Source organism: Homarus americanus, unplaced genomic scaffold (genome assembly GCF_018991925.1).
Source record: "Homarus americanus isolate GMGI-L3 unplaced genomic scaffold, GMGI_Hamer_2.0 scaffold32929, whole genome shotgun sequence".
Taxonomy (NCBI): Eukaryota; Metazoa; Arthropoda; class Malacostraca; order Decapoda; family Nephropidae; genus Homarus; species Homarus americanus.
The window spans coordinates 20,576,778-20,592,153 of record NW_024737097.1 but is presented as its reverse complement, the minus strand read 5'-3'; the positions used below and the strand labels follow the sequence as shown (position 1 = coordinate 20,592,153).

The 15,376-nt window shown below is 41.9% G+C and overlaps 1 protein-coding gene across 2 annotated transcripts in view; it reads left to right on the top strand.

Moving 5' to 3' along the window:
* The first annotated feature begins 1,788 nt into the window (after window positions 1-1,788).
* LOC121873308 (UBA-like domain-containing protein 2-B) overlaps window positions 1,789-15,376 on the top strand; it is a 138,342-nt gene continuing 124,754 nt past the window's right edge. For both annotated transcript variants that reach the window (XM_042376813.1, XM_042376812.1), the window contains exons 1-2: window positions 1,789-1,878; window positions 5,929-6,015. In XM_042376813.1, the coding sequence (XP_042232747.1) occupies window positions 1,855-1,878; window positions 5,929-6,015 (111 nt within the window). In that variant the 5' untranslated portion in view covers window positions 1,789-1,854. The remainder of the gene's footprint in view (window positions 1,879-5,928; window positions 6,016-15,376) is intronic.

The window sequence follows — 15,376 nt, the reverse complement described above, 5'->3', positions numbered from 1 at the left end:
TGTTCTCTCTGCATTACCGTGCGATCTGAATTTATGAATATACCCCGAAATGTATGGCTTTTTGCCTTTTTTTTTTTTTGGTCTGCTGAATAACTTCCCATTTCATACCCTCACCCAATAGTGTGACCCTGAGGGAGCGGGGCTTGTTCTTCAGCGTTTGTCCTTGCGCCTCCTCCCATCCTGAGACGGAACTGATAAGATCAGAGCCTCTTCACAAATATAATGCAATTTCAACTTATCGTGCGTTCAGGATCTCCTGTAAATCGCGTTCAGTATGAAACTCACATTCATCCGGACCGATCCTCCCTATTTCAAGTAACAGTTATGTAATCCCTGTCATATCAGGTTGGTGGAACGTAAGTAGATTTTAAGCTCAGCGCTTTTGTCGAGGAAAATGTCATGACTTGCATTACTTAAATTTAAACCGAATTTAGTGCGCGTTTGTGGGGTTAAAGAACTTGACCTCATTGAAAGGCAGATGTTTTCCATGTTGGTTTTAATGCTGCAATGAGGTTCACCCGCTCGTTTCTTGTTTGAAGAGGTGTCAGTCTGAAAACCCTCAGCCTACTTGCTTGGATATTCGAGTTGTTTCATAGAAGTGACAATTCTAAAATCGCCCAAAGTTGCACTTTCTTTAGCGATATTATGTTTGTGTAAGTTTAGTCTCCATGCTCGTAACAATAATATAGGTAGTAATTGTGGCAGTAGTTGTAAGAGGATAAGGAGTATATAGTATTGCTGTTGCATTAGCGAAAGTGATAGTAACAGCAGTGAGATCGAACAAGTGGTGGAAGATGGTGACGGATGCGGCGTGCTGTGATTGTTACGGTCATTATAGCAATTGAAGAGGTAATGGTAATGCGGCAATTGAAGTAATAATCTTTGTAATATACTTATTAATATTTTTTGTCTCTATCTGTATCAATAACTATATCCATTACTTCTCTTTACATTTTGTTCCTTATCAGTTACACCGAATGATATGAAATTATCACTAGATATTATTGGGAAATTTAGATTGAATGCTAACTAAAAAGCCATCACAATTACGAGTGTTAGTTACGTCGTTCAACATGCCAAAAGTAAGCTCTTTTAACTTATAATAATATTGATTTTCATACCTACCGCATCATTTCATCACAATCTTACAGAGTGAGATACCATGTTGCTTTACTAATTTAGTTTTATCACAAACTATTTTTCAGGGCATACACATCTAATTATCAAGAATCACTTAAATTTGTGTCAGAGAAATAGAAAGAATATCGTTTGTACTACAATATTTCTTGTTAGATATTTTCAGAAAATACATAAGTAATATAATTGGCAGTATGAAACGTGTAGAAAATGTAAACATACCTTTGATCACTAAAAGCACTTTAGTTCTTATAAGCACTTAAGCATAACTTATATAATTAACATTCAGGCTCTTGAGCCTAAAATTAAATTATACGGTCAAATAGTTTGTAAATTGGTGAATATTAACACAGAATTGTTTATTTTAGATGAAAACAAAAATCAAGATATCCTATGTTTACAGTCAGTCTTTGGTACACGCTGTCAATGCTACCAACTTGCCACTATTATGGTTTTCTCAAACAATATTTTGTTATAAGGTGAAATCGCACGCAAAAAGAAGAAAACTATAAAATTATATGATTAAAAAAGTTAAACTTCAATTTACATTCAATATTACTAAAGACAAAATAAAAATATCAATGCACGGTTGGCAGCAGGACCAAAATATCACTGATAGCAACATTATTGGAACGTCTGCCATCTGTATTTTGAAAACATTGCCAGTGTGGTCGATGAAGTTGTGAGTGTAGCTTGTGTGTGTGACTGTATTTCATAATGGACTCCTCTTTACGCGAACAGGTAATGGGTTATATTTTTATACCTGAACTTACATGAAGGTACATATGTATATTAACTATTAAACTTAAATGGGTGACTAAGGGCTTAATACATCCTTAGATATTAGCAAAATATTCAGAGGCCCTTGGCAATCACGTAGAGTGGACTGATCGTTGGAGTAAGATTTACTGACTAGGCCCATTTATTGATGTAGCGGAAGAGGTTATAATTTAAAGGCAGGACAGGGTAATTTATGTTATATACATCATTGAAACAATGCTATTCTGTAATACTGATTTATATTGGAACGACTTGTGAATACAGCAACATACTCGAAGTAGACGAGGTGGGCTAAACTCAAGTCAGGTCTATAAGTGGCTTTGCTTTACGTAAAGATAATGATAAAATGATTACTTATTAGAATATCTGTAGAGTTCCATTATTAGGTTATGTTCTAGTGATCCATGGCATACTTATTTTTTGTCTAATAGTCTTAATCCTGTAGAAATAGTTAAGTAGTTTATTACCTATGCTACAGAGTAATAAAGTAGTAGTACTGTACATTGTTGCTCCACTAACGTAGACTTATTGGTGATTTGCATAAACATTTGGCTCCTTCGTCTACTTTTAAGTATATTGTTGGAGAAAATGTGTTAGATTAACTTTATTATAATTTGGTAAACATTGTATTACCTGCTGCTGGAACTTGGTTGCCATGGTGATGTGTCCATGCTTTGTTGAGGTACAGTACTTGATATTTAGTTCCAGGTGTATGACAGTAGGCAACAAGAAGTTTGAAAATCAGTTGTTCCAGAAATTCGGCCAAAATTTTGTTAATAGAATGCCCCCAGTAAAATTTGTTGGTCTCTTATTTTTACATTTTCTTACAAAACAAGTACAGTGAAACCTTGGTAGTAAGGACTTATTGAGGCTTAGGATATGTGTCTGCTTTATTGAATATAAATAAAAGATCGTAGAGTTTAGAGATTTTTAAAACATGAACACACATTTCAAGATGAGGATTCTATATATAGTACTTGTAGAAACATAACTGATGGGACTGTACAGTACAGTACTCTCAATGCTCCATCCTAGATGTCTATATTTAATCCTAATTGATAGAGATTCCAAATACTAACTTGACATTTTCGGTGCTGATAGCAGATTCCCTCCCCCCCCACCCCCCCCCTCTCACACACACACACACATTCTTGTGATCATAATCAGTGCCAGGGTTAGCTGCATTATCTGTTCACCTGGCTATGGGACTGCACTTTCTTACAACCAGTCACATGATAAAAGTGTCCAGGTTCTTGATAAGTGAGGTATTCACATACTGTAGGTCCAACATCAAATGAAAGTGTATGGTGTGATAGATTTGTCCGGTCATGGACCTTTATGTACTTCCACTATTTGTTTGGCATTCATTCTAAATGATCGAGCCTAGTGATGCTAATGACTTAGATTACTGAATTCTGTCACTTGCAAACCTATTATATATATATATATATATATATATATATATATATATATATATATATATATATATATATATATATATATATATATATATATATATATATATATATATGCAAATAAATCACTGTAGGTGCGCTTGATCTAGGTATATGCTGATAACCACAAGGAAACAAGAAAACACAAAGTTCCCAAGCGCTTTCGTGTAATTCACATCTTCAGGGGTGAGTACAGACTAAGGAGAAATACTTGAGAAGGCTAATATATACAGTAGAGGAGAGTGAGATCAAGTCCCTAGGGGACAGCAGGGGTCCACAATGTTCCGGTCATAAGGCAGTGACCCTTACTAATCTTCTTAATCCAAAGAAATTGACCATGCCATCTTTAAGCACAGTTGCTGTCCATAGTCAGGTCCCTCGCTGTTCTCGTCATGTTATCTCACCCACAACTTCTTGGAATCCCTGGCCCCTACTTTTGATATTCCTGGATCCGCCCCTGACGTGACGATAAACTGTTTCTCTGTCCGTGCTAATACAATATTAATATTACTTTTGGGTTAGGTAGGATAGAAATTTTGATGAGTTGGCCCACAGAAAAATACCTAAATCATAATGTGGCCCATGACTGAGAAAAGGTTGCCCCTGCCTGGTCTAGTCCATCAGGTCGTGTCAATGAAAGAAAAAATAAAATGGGAGGAAAACAGGATTAGAAGATGCAACTGTGATCTGAAATTATTTAAAAAAATCATTTTATTTAACCACTGGTATGGTTGTATTACACAGTACAATAGAGTACTTGTGGTAGCTCAATATTTGTAGGTTATGGAAATGTTGGTCTGAGACTCTAAGCGACATCGTTATTGTTGAGTCCAAACACTTGGACCTCCCACCCCCAGAGACTACTCATCCCGTAGCACTGCCTATGGTTATACTGTACAGAGTTTCATGATCAGTCCATTTTAGGTAAAATCAACAAACACTATTTTTCCCCCAATATACTAAACATACATATATGTAAATAATGCCAATGAGCAAAAAGAGTTCAGCATAGTGTTGTTAATGGCTATTGAATCAAAACAGTAGCTAGAGAGATTAGGAATGAAATAGGGCAATAGTTTTCCAGACATGCATTTTATATTTTTCTAATCCTCTAAAATTTTAATCTGTGTACTGTACAGTACTGTATATCCCTTGCCCCTGTTGCAAGGGTTGTTGGTTTACACCCAGGACAATATCAGTTCACCCGGCTGTAAATGGATACATGTGCAACTTTAACTTTATATTTGGAAAAATGAAGACAATCAAATGCTGTGCTGGCCATGCTGCCTCCTTGTGTACCAACTATTGTGATGGCTTAGTAGCTATATGGTACAGTGAGCTGTGTTCACACTGCCCATAATGGGCTGTCAGGCTTATGGGATCTGCTTTCAATTTTATATACAGGTTAACAACCCTTTATCTGAAATTCCGAAAACCGAAAAGCTCTGAAAACCGAAAGTGTTTTTTGTGGAGCTTTTTTTTTTTTTTTTTTTTTTTGATACGGGTATTAACCCACCCGGGCACAGGTCACTGACCCACATCGGGGCCTGGGGGACGAAAATGTATTAGTAATAATAATAATAATAATAATAATAATAATAATAATAATAATAATAATAATTCATAGTAAATAAAAATTTTAATAAAAAATCCACAAAAATAAAATAAGATTGATAACAATAATACTGTAATAATAATAATAATAATAATAATAATAATAATAGTAATAATAATAAAGAAATACAAGAATGAAAAAAAGATCAAAAGTGAGAAACACGACCTAGACCTATGAATATTATTATTATTATTATTATTATTTATCATTATTATCATTATTATTTATTATTATTATCATTATTATTATTATTATTATTATCATTAATCATTATTATCATTATTATCATTATTATCATTATTATCAATATTATTATTATTATTATTATTATTATTATTATTATTTTTTTTTTTTTTTTTTTTAGCCCCAGGCTAATGTGGGTCAGTGACCTGTGCTCGATTGGGCTGACCCTGTAAAAAAAAAAAAAAAATCCGTAAATTGAAACGAAATGCATCTGGTCCCAAGTTTGGATAAGGGATTATCCAACCTTACTGTACAGTATATTGCCCTTAGGGTAACCTCATAATCCTTGGCATATTTCTTAAAAATAATGTATGTACATATATATATATATATATATATATATATATATATATATATATATATATATATATATATATATATATATATATATATATATATATATATATATATATATATATATATATATATATATATATATATATATATATATATATATATATATATATATATATATATATATATATATATATATATATATATATATATATATATATATATATATATATATTTGGTAAAATATGAAAGATTATATGACCAACCAACACTTACTGGTTTCTGGCAAGAATGTTAAAATATTAATGGTATAATTTTACTTGTTTGATAGTTTGAAGTCTTATACCCAAGCCCTGGTATTTGAAGAGTACATGCATATCTTAATACATTTTTTTTCCCTTGCAGGTTATGATTAATCAGTTTGTCATGGCTGCAGGAGCAACTAGAGAACAGGCAAGACAGTTGCTACAGTCTGCGCACTGGCAGTTTGAGGTACGTTGTAGACAGAATGTGTAGTAGCTGATTAGACATATACGTAGTAGAACATAATTACAGTTTACAATTGGAAAGGTATTAGAACTTTTGAAATCCCAAGGTAATTTTGGCATGTGATTAATGTTTGGTGAATTTGTGTGAATCTGCCATAATTGTCCGACATGTGTTGCTTCAGGTAGCCTGGGAATCACACAGCAGATTGGCTTCATTCAGACAAAGCTTGTGCTTTTCAGTGCACAAAAATTAAGGTCGGAGACATTTGTAAATCATACTTTGAAATAGTAGCTAATCATCATCAATGTTTTATGGCCAATTTTCACACTAATGTGGGTTAGCCGCTATTACCTGACGGCAGCTCTCCACGCTGTATGGTCTTTTGCAGCATCTCTTGTCAGATACAGTACCTGTACAGTTCTTTAATGTCAACCTTGGCCTATGCCTAGCTCTCCTCCCCTCCACACTTAGATTCATGCATCCTCTTAATTTAATTGGTTCTTATCACCACCCATCTTCCAGGCCATATACTGTACAATCTTTTTTCTCCTTTATCACTCTTGACACTTCTTCACTCCATCATGCTATTGCGTGCTTGACTGTGCATCTAATTTGGTCCTGCATCTTGCTACTCTACCCCTCACACTGTTGCTGGCCATTTCTAGTCTCCTGAACTCTGCAAAATGTTTCGTATATATACTGCTTCATCATTTTCCACACTCTCCATCTTGTAATATATACCTTCCTTTCTCTGCATCTTTTAAGCAACATGTCATACACAAGTAATCTGTGCTGCAGGACACATTCTTCCCCTGTTACCACCTTTACATCCCTAACAAGTTTCCTGTTTGATGATCTGACAAGTATGAAGTAAATCTAGGTTTTTGTGCCACCTGACTCATATGTGATTGATAAGTCTACTCACCCTCTTTAACAATGTGTTGCATACATCCATATTTAGTGTATATGTTCTGGGTATCAAGTTCTATCTACTGGAGCGAACACAAACACCTGTAGAGTTTTCGTAGGTTCTATTTACTGGATAAACAGAGATACACAAGGGAGGTGGCGCTCCTTACTCTGTCTGGGGGGTCAACTAGCGTGTGGGACATGGTAAATACATTGCCACACGCTGCTAGCTAGGCTGAATAAAATAATGTATATAAATGGAGCACATACATAATATACATACATAATATACATACAGCATACATAATATACATACACCTCCCTCCCCCCTATACGCTCATAGCAAAGTCTTGAGAGGACCTTTTCTTTTGGATCCGTTCTGAGCGTCGAGGGACTTGATCACTGGGGAGGGTATGGGATTCAACACTGGTGGCGGGGTCAGCAGAAGGCGTTGTTACGGGGCGGAGAAAACGGCGGTTCCTCCACTACACACGACCACTGGGTAACCGCACCTGGTAGTCCTGTGACCTACCGAGACCCATGACTACGCCCACTTTGTCCCAACGTAGGGAGGTCGGGTTCTGAACACGGACTTGGGTGCCAACACTCAACTTGGGAAGAGGACGGGCGTGGTCGTTGTAGCGGGCGACAACGTCTTGAACACGTTCGGCGGCTCGGCGATCACAATCCTCTGTCTTGGCCTGCCACTCCTTGGAGAAGGATTGAGGGCGAGCAGAGACACAAGAACGAAGGGGGCGTCCATACAAGACCTGGGCAGGGGAGCGTCCGGTGTAGTTAGGTGTGTTGCGGAGTTCAAGAAGACCCTGGTCGAAGGCCTAACAGTCAATATTCCCAGAAGGGGCCACTTTGAGGATGAGGTGCTTCAGGGATTTGACAGCAGCCTCAGTGTGGCCGTTGGACTGCGGGTAATGGGGCGATGACAACACATGCTGGACTCCCCATCGGTCAAGGAACACAGCAAAGTCCCGGCTTGTGAACTGGGGCCCTCCGTCGGTTCACAGGTGCACAGGAACGCCCACGTCACGGAAGTAGTGGCGGAACTTGCTGATGGTGGCGGCAGACGCCGTGTCATTACCGTACTTGATGACAACCGGCCAACCAGAGAGACGGTCGACGATAACAAGGAAGGACTTTCCTGCCACACAGAAAAAGTCGGCCGACACAGACTCAAAGGGGCGGGTGGGGTTGTCGTCACTCATGAAGGGTTCCTGCTGCTGGCTGGGTTGTAATACTTGGCAGGGCTCACACGCACGATCAACATTGGAGATGTCGGAGTCAATGCCAGGCCAGAACACAGTCTGTCGTGCATGTCATTTGGTGGCCTCAGCTCCACGGTGACTGTCGTGAAGGCGAGCCAAGACGTGGGGACGTGAGGCAGCAGGGACAACTACACGTGCTCCGTACAGAACAAGGTCCCCGTCGCAGTAGAGTTCATCGCGGAGTTTCCAATACGGGAGCAGGGTGTTGTGAAGGTCATAGCGGTTGCTAGGGAATCCATTCCTCACACACTCGACGAGTCTGACGTAGGAAGGGTCATCTCGGGACGCTGTTCGAAGGTCCTCCATTGCCTTGTCGTCATCTGGTGACAGGTCCGAATGAAGGGCTCGGACGGCGTGTAGGGTGACCACAGACCTGACGGAAAGAGCGAGGTCGGCGTTGAGCAAATGATCTTCTGGAGTAGGGCGGCTGACAGGAGAGCGGGATAAGGCATCAGGGATGCAGAGCTCCTTACCAGCGTGCCACACTGCTGTGTAGATGTACGCCAAGAGCTTCTCCTTCAGACGCTGGAGCCGAGGGTTCTCAACGGCGTCCAGCGTGTAGTGGTTGAGGATCGGGACAAGCGGGCGATGGTCGGCCACTAGGTGAAAGTGTTGCAGGCCTATGAGGTAAAACCTGCACTTGGACATCACCCAAACCACAGCCAACAGCTCCAACTCAATAGTGGCGTAGTGCGTCTCAGTGTCAGAGAGGAAACGCGAGCCACACTGGACGAGCCGGAACTGCCCTCCACCATGATCCTGCAATAGGGCGTATCCCACGCCGTACAAGCGTGAGGCACCTGTCTGCAGAACCGTTGGCAAGGCTGGGTCAAATGTGGCGAGGACAGGTGGACTAGACAGGGCCTGTTTCACTTGCTGGAAGGCCTTGTCGTGGTCGGGGGTCAACAGGAATGTCCTCTTGGGGCTCATCAGGGGGCGAAGTGGTTGGGAAGCTGCGGAGATGTCCGGCGAAAACTCTGCTAACTGGTTGACGAGACCGATGAAGGACCTCAAGTCGGTGAGGTTGGCAGGGGTGGGAAAATCCGTGATGGCGCGGACCTTCTCCGGGTCAGCTGCAATACCATTCCCTGAGAGGGTGTACCCACAAAAGTCCACTGAAGAGCTGGCCAGAACAAACTTGTTGGCATTTAGGGTGATGCCGTGCTTCCGGCACCTGTTGAGTACCTCGTAGATATGGCAGAGGTGATCCATGTAATCCTCATTGTACACGAGTATGTCGTCGACCACTTTCACGCAGTTTGCCAGACCTTGTAGAGCCATATCACCTCGAAGGCAGAAAGTTTCTCCTGTAGCGGCGAATCCCATGGGGCCACGGCAATAACTGTAATGTCCATGCGGGGTGATGAAAGTTGCAAGTGGTCGGTCTTCTTCGGCAAGCTCTATTTGCCAGTATCCACACAGGGCGTCCATCGTCGTGAAGAAGCGCGCCTTCGGGTTCACACTGCGTATAGCTGCAAAGGGCGTGGGAGAAGGGTGCGCAGGACGAGACACCTGGCTGTTGAGCTTGGAGAGGTCAGTGGTGATCCGAACACCACCTTTGGGTTTTGCGACGACTACCATAGGATGACACCATGGAGACGGGTCATCACCGGCTGGTGCAATAATTTCTTGGGCGACCATGGAGTCCAGCTCGTTTTTGACCGCATCACGGAAGGCCAGGGGGACCAGTCGAGGGGTGTAGATAGCGAAGGGCTTCGCGTCGTCCCTCAAGTGGATCCTCATGGGGGGGCCTACCATCTTCTTGAGAGGCTTGGATTCCAGAGCGGACTTGGTCACCAGAACGTCGCTGAATTCCTTCAGGAAGTACTTCCGAGCATCCGAAGGAGAGGTGTCACTGGCAAGAGGTAGGGGTAGGGCGACAGCAGGGTAGTTGCTGCTCCCTTCGTGCACCCTGTTGGCGTATTTTACCTCGAGAATAGGTTTGGGGAAGCCCTGGGAGATGATGGCCAACTCTTGACAATGTCTGTAGGACAGCAAAGGAGTCGGGACACCGTTATGCACATCAATCCAGGCTTGACACGACCTGTTGCCAAAGGTGACCTGTGCTTGGAGTGAATCTAGGGCTGGGGCCATCTGTGAACCATCTGCCGTGAAGCGGAGATCCTTGGGGGGCGGTCCTAGATCACTTGGAGAGAGCCCCAAGTATTGCAAATGCTGGGGACCGATGACTGTAGCATCAGCGCCGGTGTCGGGCAACATCTGAAGACGGGATGACACACTGCCGTAGGTCACAATGACGTTGATGTGCTGGGGAACTTTGGTCCTGGGACGCGAGGGGGAGTACACCTCCCTAATATGGCTCGAGCGTTGTCCAGGATCGTCATGCTTCTGATTGGAAGACTGTGGGCGGCCCTCACTGGTGGAAGGGCGCTGAAGCTTCCGCCGACGCTGTCCCTTCGGTTTGTTGGTAGGGCAACACTTGTCGTAGTGGCCCAGACGACTGCACACATTGCACTGGACGTGTTTGGCTGGGCACCGTACTGTGAGTGACCAGTGGCCCTTACAGTCACAACTGTTGCAGGTAGACTCAGCAGCTGGACACACCTGTGTTCCGTGCTGCTTACCACAGTTGTTACAAAATGAACCGGGCGTGGGTGTGGTGGGCGAAGGTGTTGGAGTAGACTTCTTGTCCTTCTTGTACCGGGACACAGCGCGTACAGCTGTAGGGGGAGCTCGGATGGCAGAGGTGGCACACCTGGCAGCCTCATAGGAGCGACATATCTTCAACACATCCTTAAGAGAAGAGGAAGAGTCGAGGGAGGTGAGGTGTTGGACAAGCTCCTCGTCCTTAACACCCATCAGGATCACCTGCTTCAACTGGGTCTCCTCGCACTGCTGGTGGTTACCTGGGCATATATCTACCTCTTCCGAGGCTCTCTTGAGTCGTACATAAAAGGCATCAAAAGTCTCGCCCTCCATCTGTCTGCAGCTAAACAATTCCCTCCTGCGTAGAGCTTTGTTCTGCTGCCCTTTGATGTGCCGTTGTAGAATATCCAGTACCTCCTCTACAGATAACGAAGAGGTCGGAGGTACCTGCAGCGTATGTTCCAAGACACGCTGAGTTTCCAAGGACAGGTACATATGCAGCTGAATAAGTTGTTTAGGCTGTGACAGGCTCTGGAGATCCACCATTGTAGCATAATCAGTCCACCGTCGCCGCCATTCACGAAAAATCTGGACTTTCACATCAGGCTTCAAGACGGGTGGTGTTTGAGCAGCCGCTTTAGGTGGGGCTGGGGGGCGTGAAGGAAGCGTTGATGAGGTATCTGAACCAGTCGATACCGAGGCAGTGTTAGAGCCAGGGGCTTGGTTAACAGTGAGGCGAGATATCAAAGCTTCAAACCGTGCACTGTCTTCCAATCTCCGTTGGTGGTCTCTCTCTGCCTCAGCTTGCCTTCTTTCTTCATTCTCCACAAGTCTTCTAGCTTCGTCCTTGCGCCATTCATCCCTCATGAACTTCATTAAAGCAATTATCTCTGAAGACAATGCAGAAGATCGAGGTGAAGGGCTGCGCGATGTGGTGGGAGCAACTGGAGCGTCCTGTTCAGCCTGGTCATCCATCTCTGCAGAATTGTCATCCAAATGACTCATCCAGGCGTTGGCTCCACGACTGCGTAAGGCACAAGACATGATTACTTAATCTGTGTACTATGTCTTAAATCAGTGTTGACCGGTCAGCCCGTCGTATCAACAAGATTTAAGACAAAAAAATTAATTAAATGCACAGATAAGTAGATTATATATATAAAATATATATAAAGGGATGACTGCAGTCAGTGTGTTCGAGCGTGTGTGTATGTGTGCGCGCCTCGGGTAGTGTCTCGCTGTGAGGGGGTGGAGGCAGCGACTCACAGTCTGTCGTCAGTTACCCTCTAGGCATGGCCGGTGGAGGCTGCACTGAACTCTACTCCTCACAAATGCCTTGAACATGCCTTCCACCTTGGGAATCCTTTAGAACAAGGTAACACAGTTATGGCACTAAACACCCAATGCAATTATACACTTCACAGGAAAATGCTGTCACTGACACTGCTCAAAGTTGTTATACATTCATGGAGGAGCGGCCATTAGCGGTTGACGACAGAACAGGGGTCCATAAGCCGGTCTTGCCACAAACTTTACACTTCACTCGTATAATGATCCAGTTAATTAACACACTGCGCCATGTATATGTTCTGGGTATCAAGTTCTATCTACAGGAGCGAACACAAACACCTGTAGAGTTTTCGTAGGTTCTATTTACTGGATAAACAGAGATACACAAGGGAGGTGGCTCTCCTTACTCTGTCTGGGGGGTCAACTAGCCTTTCAGGCGACATGTGGCAAGTGATACATTAGCAGCTTCCATATGTCGCCAGGCACATTAATTAAGCGTGTGGGACATGGTAAATACATTGCCACACACTGCTAGCTAGGCTGAATAAATAATGTACTGTATATAAATGGAGCACATACATAATATACATACAGCATACATAATATACATACATTTAGTACATTTCCAAAGTCAGGTATTCTTTAATTTTCTCTATTTCTTATTCCAAAGCCTTTTCTGTCATAAATATCTTCATAACTTGATGTGTTTTCACCAACATGGCCGTTTTGGTCACCACCTAGGATCACAATTTCCTGTTCACTATACTTTATTAATACTATACTGCAGCCCTATCTGTGGGGCGTATGCAGATACAACAGTCACCAGATTCTTTCCCACCAGTAAATTTAAAACCCAAATTCTCACATTTACCCATTTCACCTCTTTTGCATTCTCCACTCACTTTTCAGCAGTCAAGGTTCCTAACCACCTGACCCAGGGTCACAACCCATCCAGATTTTGTACCTGTTTTTCATACAAGTAATCAATACTCTCTCTCTTTCTCAAACTAGCCTTGACAGTTGAGTAAATAAGATAAATCTTCTATTCACTTCGCTATTCCAGGTACGGTACTGTATACATTAAACCTTATCCACAACAGCAATGTTTTAGAGGGAAAGGCAGGCGTGTAGTGCTGTTTCGTTTTTTTGTTATGCATGTGAAAACCAGTGCTATGATCACAGTATATTTTGTAAAACGTATGTGGAAACGTTCCCATTAACTGGAAAATGGCTTATACGAGTCCTATATTCAAGCAGGGCGATCGCCACTCCATGAATAATTATAGGCCAGTGACCCTGACCAGCATAGTGTGTAAAGTACTCTGTACATAAAGAAATGTGACTGGGAAAGACTTGGGCATTGATAAATAGATACCTAAAACCAAGGCAATAATGTATTTATGAACATAATAAGGTTAGACTCGAGTACCTGTAGTTTAATTGAGATCGTTAGTAACAAGCTTTGAATTATGAAGCTGAGTTTTGGTTGGTTACCGTATTATAAAATTGGTATAGTTTATCTTGAAAACACAAAGAGATAAGAGAAAATTTATCCCAAGCCTTAGGGCAGTAAAGGCAGAAAGAAAACTGAGTATGCATTCTCACGAGTGAGGGATGACGTGATCGAAGTTTACACTCGCCAACACAAGTCCTGTCGCCTCGTCTGCCTCTTCATGAACCCAGAGATTCAGAGACCTCACAGGTCTCTGAATCTCTGGGTTCATGAAGAGGCAGATGAGTCAACAGGACTTTTATTGGCGAGTGTACTGTCGCTCAAAAAAGTATCTGAAAAGTGGGTCCGAGGGATGTCAAAACGAACAATTGAACTCCTGTTGTTTGGGCACTGTTGCTTGGTCCTCTACCATTTCCCGAAAACATGTGTCCGATGTGTTATATTGCCATGAACAATATTTTTCTGGTACTTTTTTGAGCGACTACGTAGGTTTGCGGAAGATGAAGTTAAATAATGGCGATATGAATGAGATTATTAAATATAGATGTAATTCTGAATAATGGGTGTAAATGAAATATATTTTTGTTTGAAAATAAAGTTTTAATCTAGTGGAACAAGGTACTAGACATAATTAACAAGATACATTGGGAAGTGTCAGTTATAGTACTGGGCATGGGATGGTCAGATATATGAATTATAATTATTATGTGATAGCTGCATCGCATGGGCCAGCGGATATATCCATTGAAGTCTGCTTAGCTGGCAATGGCTATGCAATGATGTTGGTTATGTAACCGGTATATTTATAGTATCACCCACTAAGCAGCATATGTCTTTGTAAACTCACGAAGTGTTCAACAGTGTCTTCCCCAGAAAAAATAACATCGGTGCGGTGACAGGTGGCACTAATGATCTCACTTTACCTGTCCTATAAAGCATAAAAGAGGCCCTTCATACACCAGGCGGTCATCATTAAACGTCTCCTCTTGCGCCTTGTTGTGTCTTAGTGGCGCTCGGCTGTTGACATGTGTCAGTGGCCTCATCTGACTTATCATCGACGGTGACACGAGTATACTCAGTCTTTCTAGGAGGCTGCCATGTGTGGATGACCTTAAGTGATATTTTTTCAGGTTGACTTCAGGAACAGTTGCTATATTGAGGTTAAGGTATCTAGAAGTTAACAGATTTTCTCTGGGATGTGTTCTGTAGTCAAGTGACATTTAATGTTACAAACAAATGATTTTGAAAATTGAGGTCAAAGTATGGCAACTCTCAATTGGAGATTCGTTCGCTTCCTGTGAAGAGTTAGAAGCGAAATTTACTGCTTTCCAAAACGAGAACTTTTTCACGTGATTGCAACATAACACAAGGGCGATGGGGGTTACTCTTCAAAGAATTTCAGACAAACTGTTGTGGGAAACGTTGAATCACAATATAAATAGGCAAGGTGCAACTATATACACGTTGGTTAGAACTAATTACACAAGCAGATCATGTGGGCAATGCCACAAGGATTCTCTAATAAATAACTGTCCTTTGTCAATCGTTTGAAAGCTACACAAGATGCCACTACCATGCAGATTGTTGAGTACAAGAACACTCATTTCCTTGAGGCAGGCGTTATTTTTTGTTTGTTTTTATCACACTTTCTCAGAAGCGTTTGGATAATGTAGACAAAGAGAAATATGCAGTTAGCGAAGTTAGTGTCATCAGAAAGTTTGTCCGGCAAGTGTTTTGTGAAGTAGCAGACAAGACCGTACTTCTCATAAATATACACAACAGTAACACTGTTGATGCTGCAAAAAGAGCAAATTTTGCTTTAGTG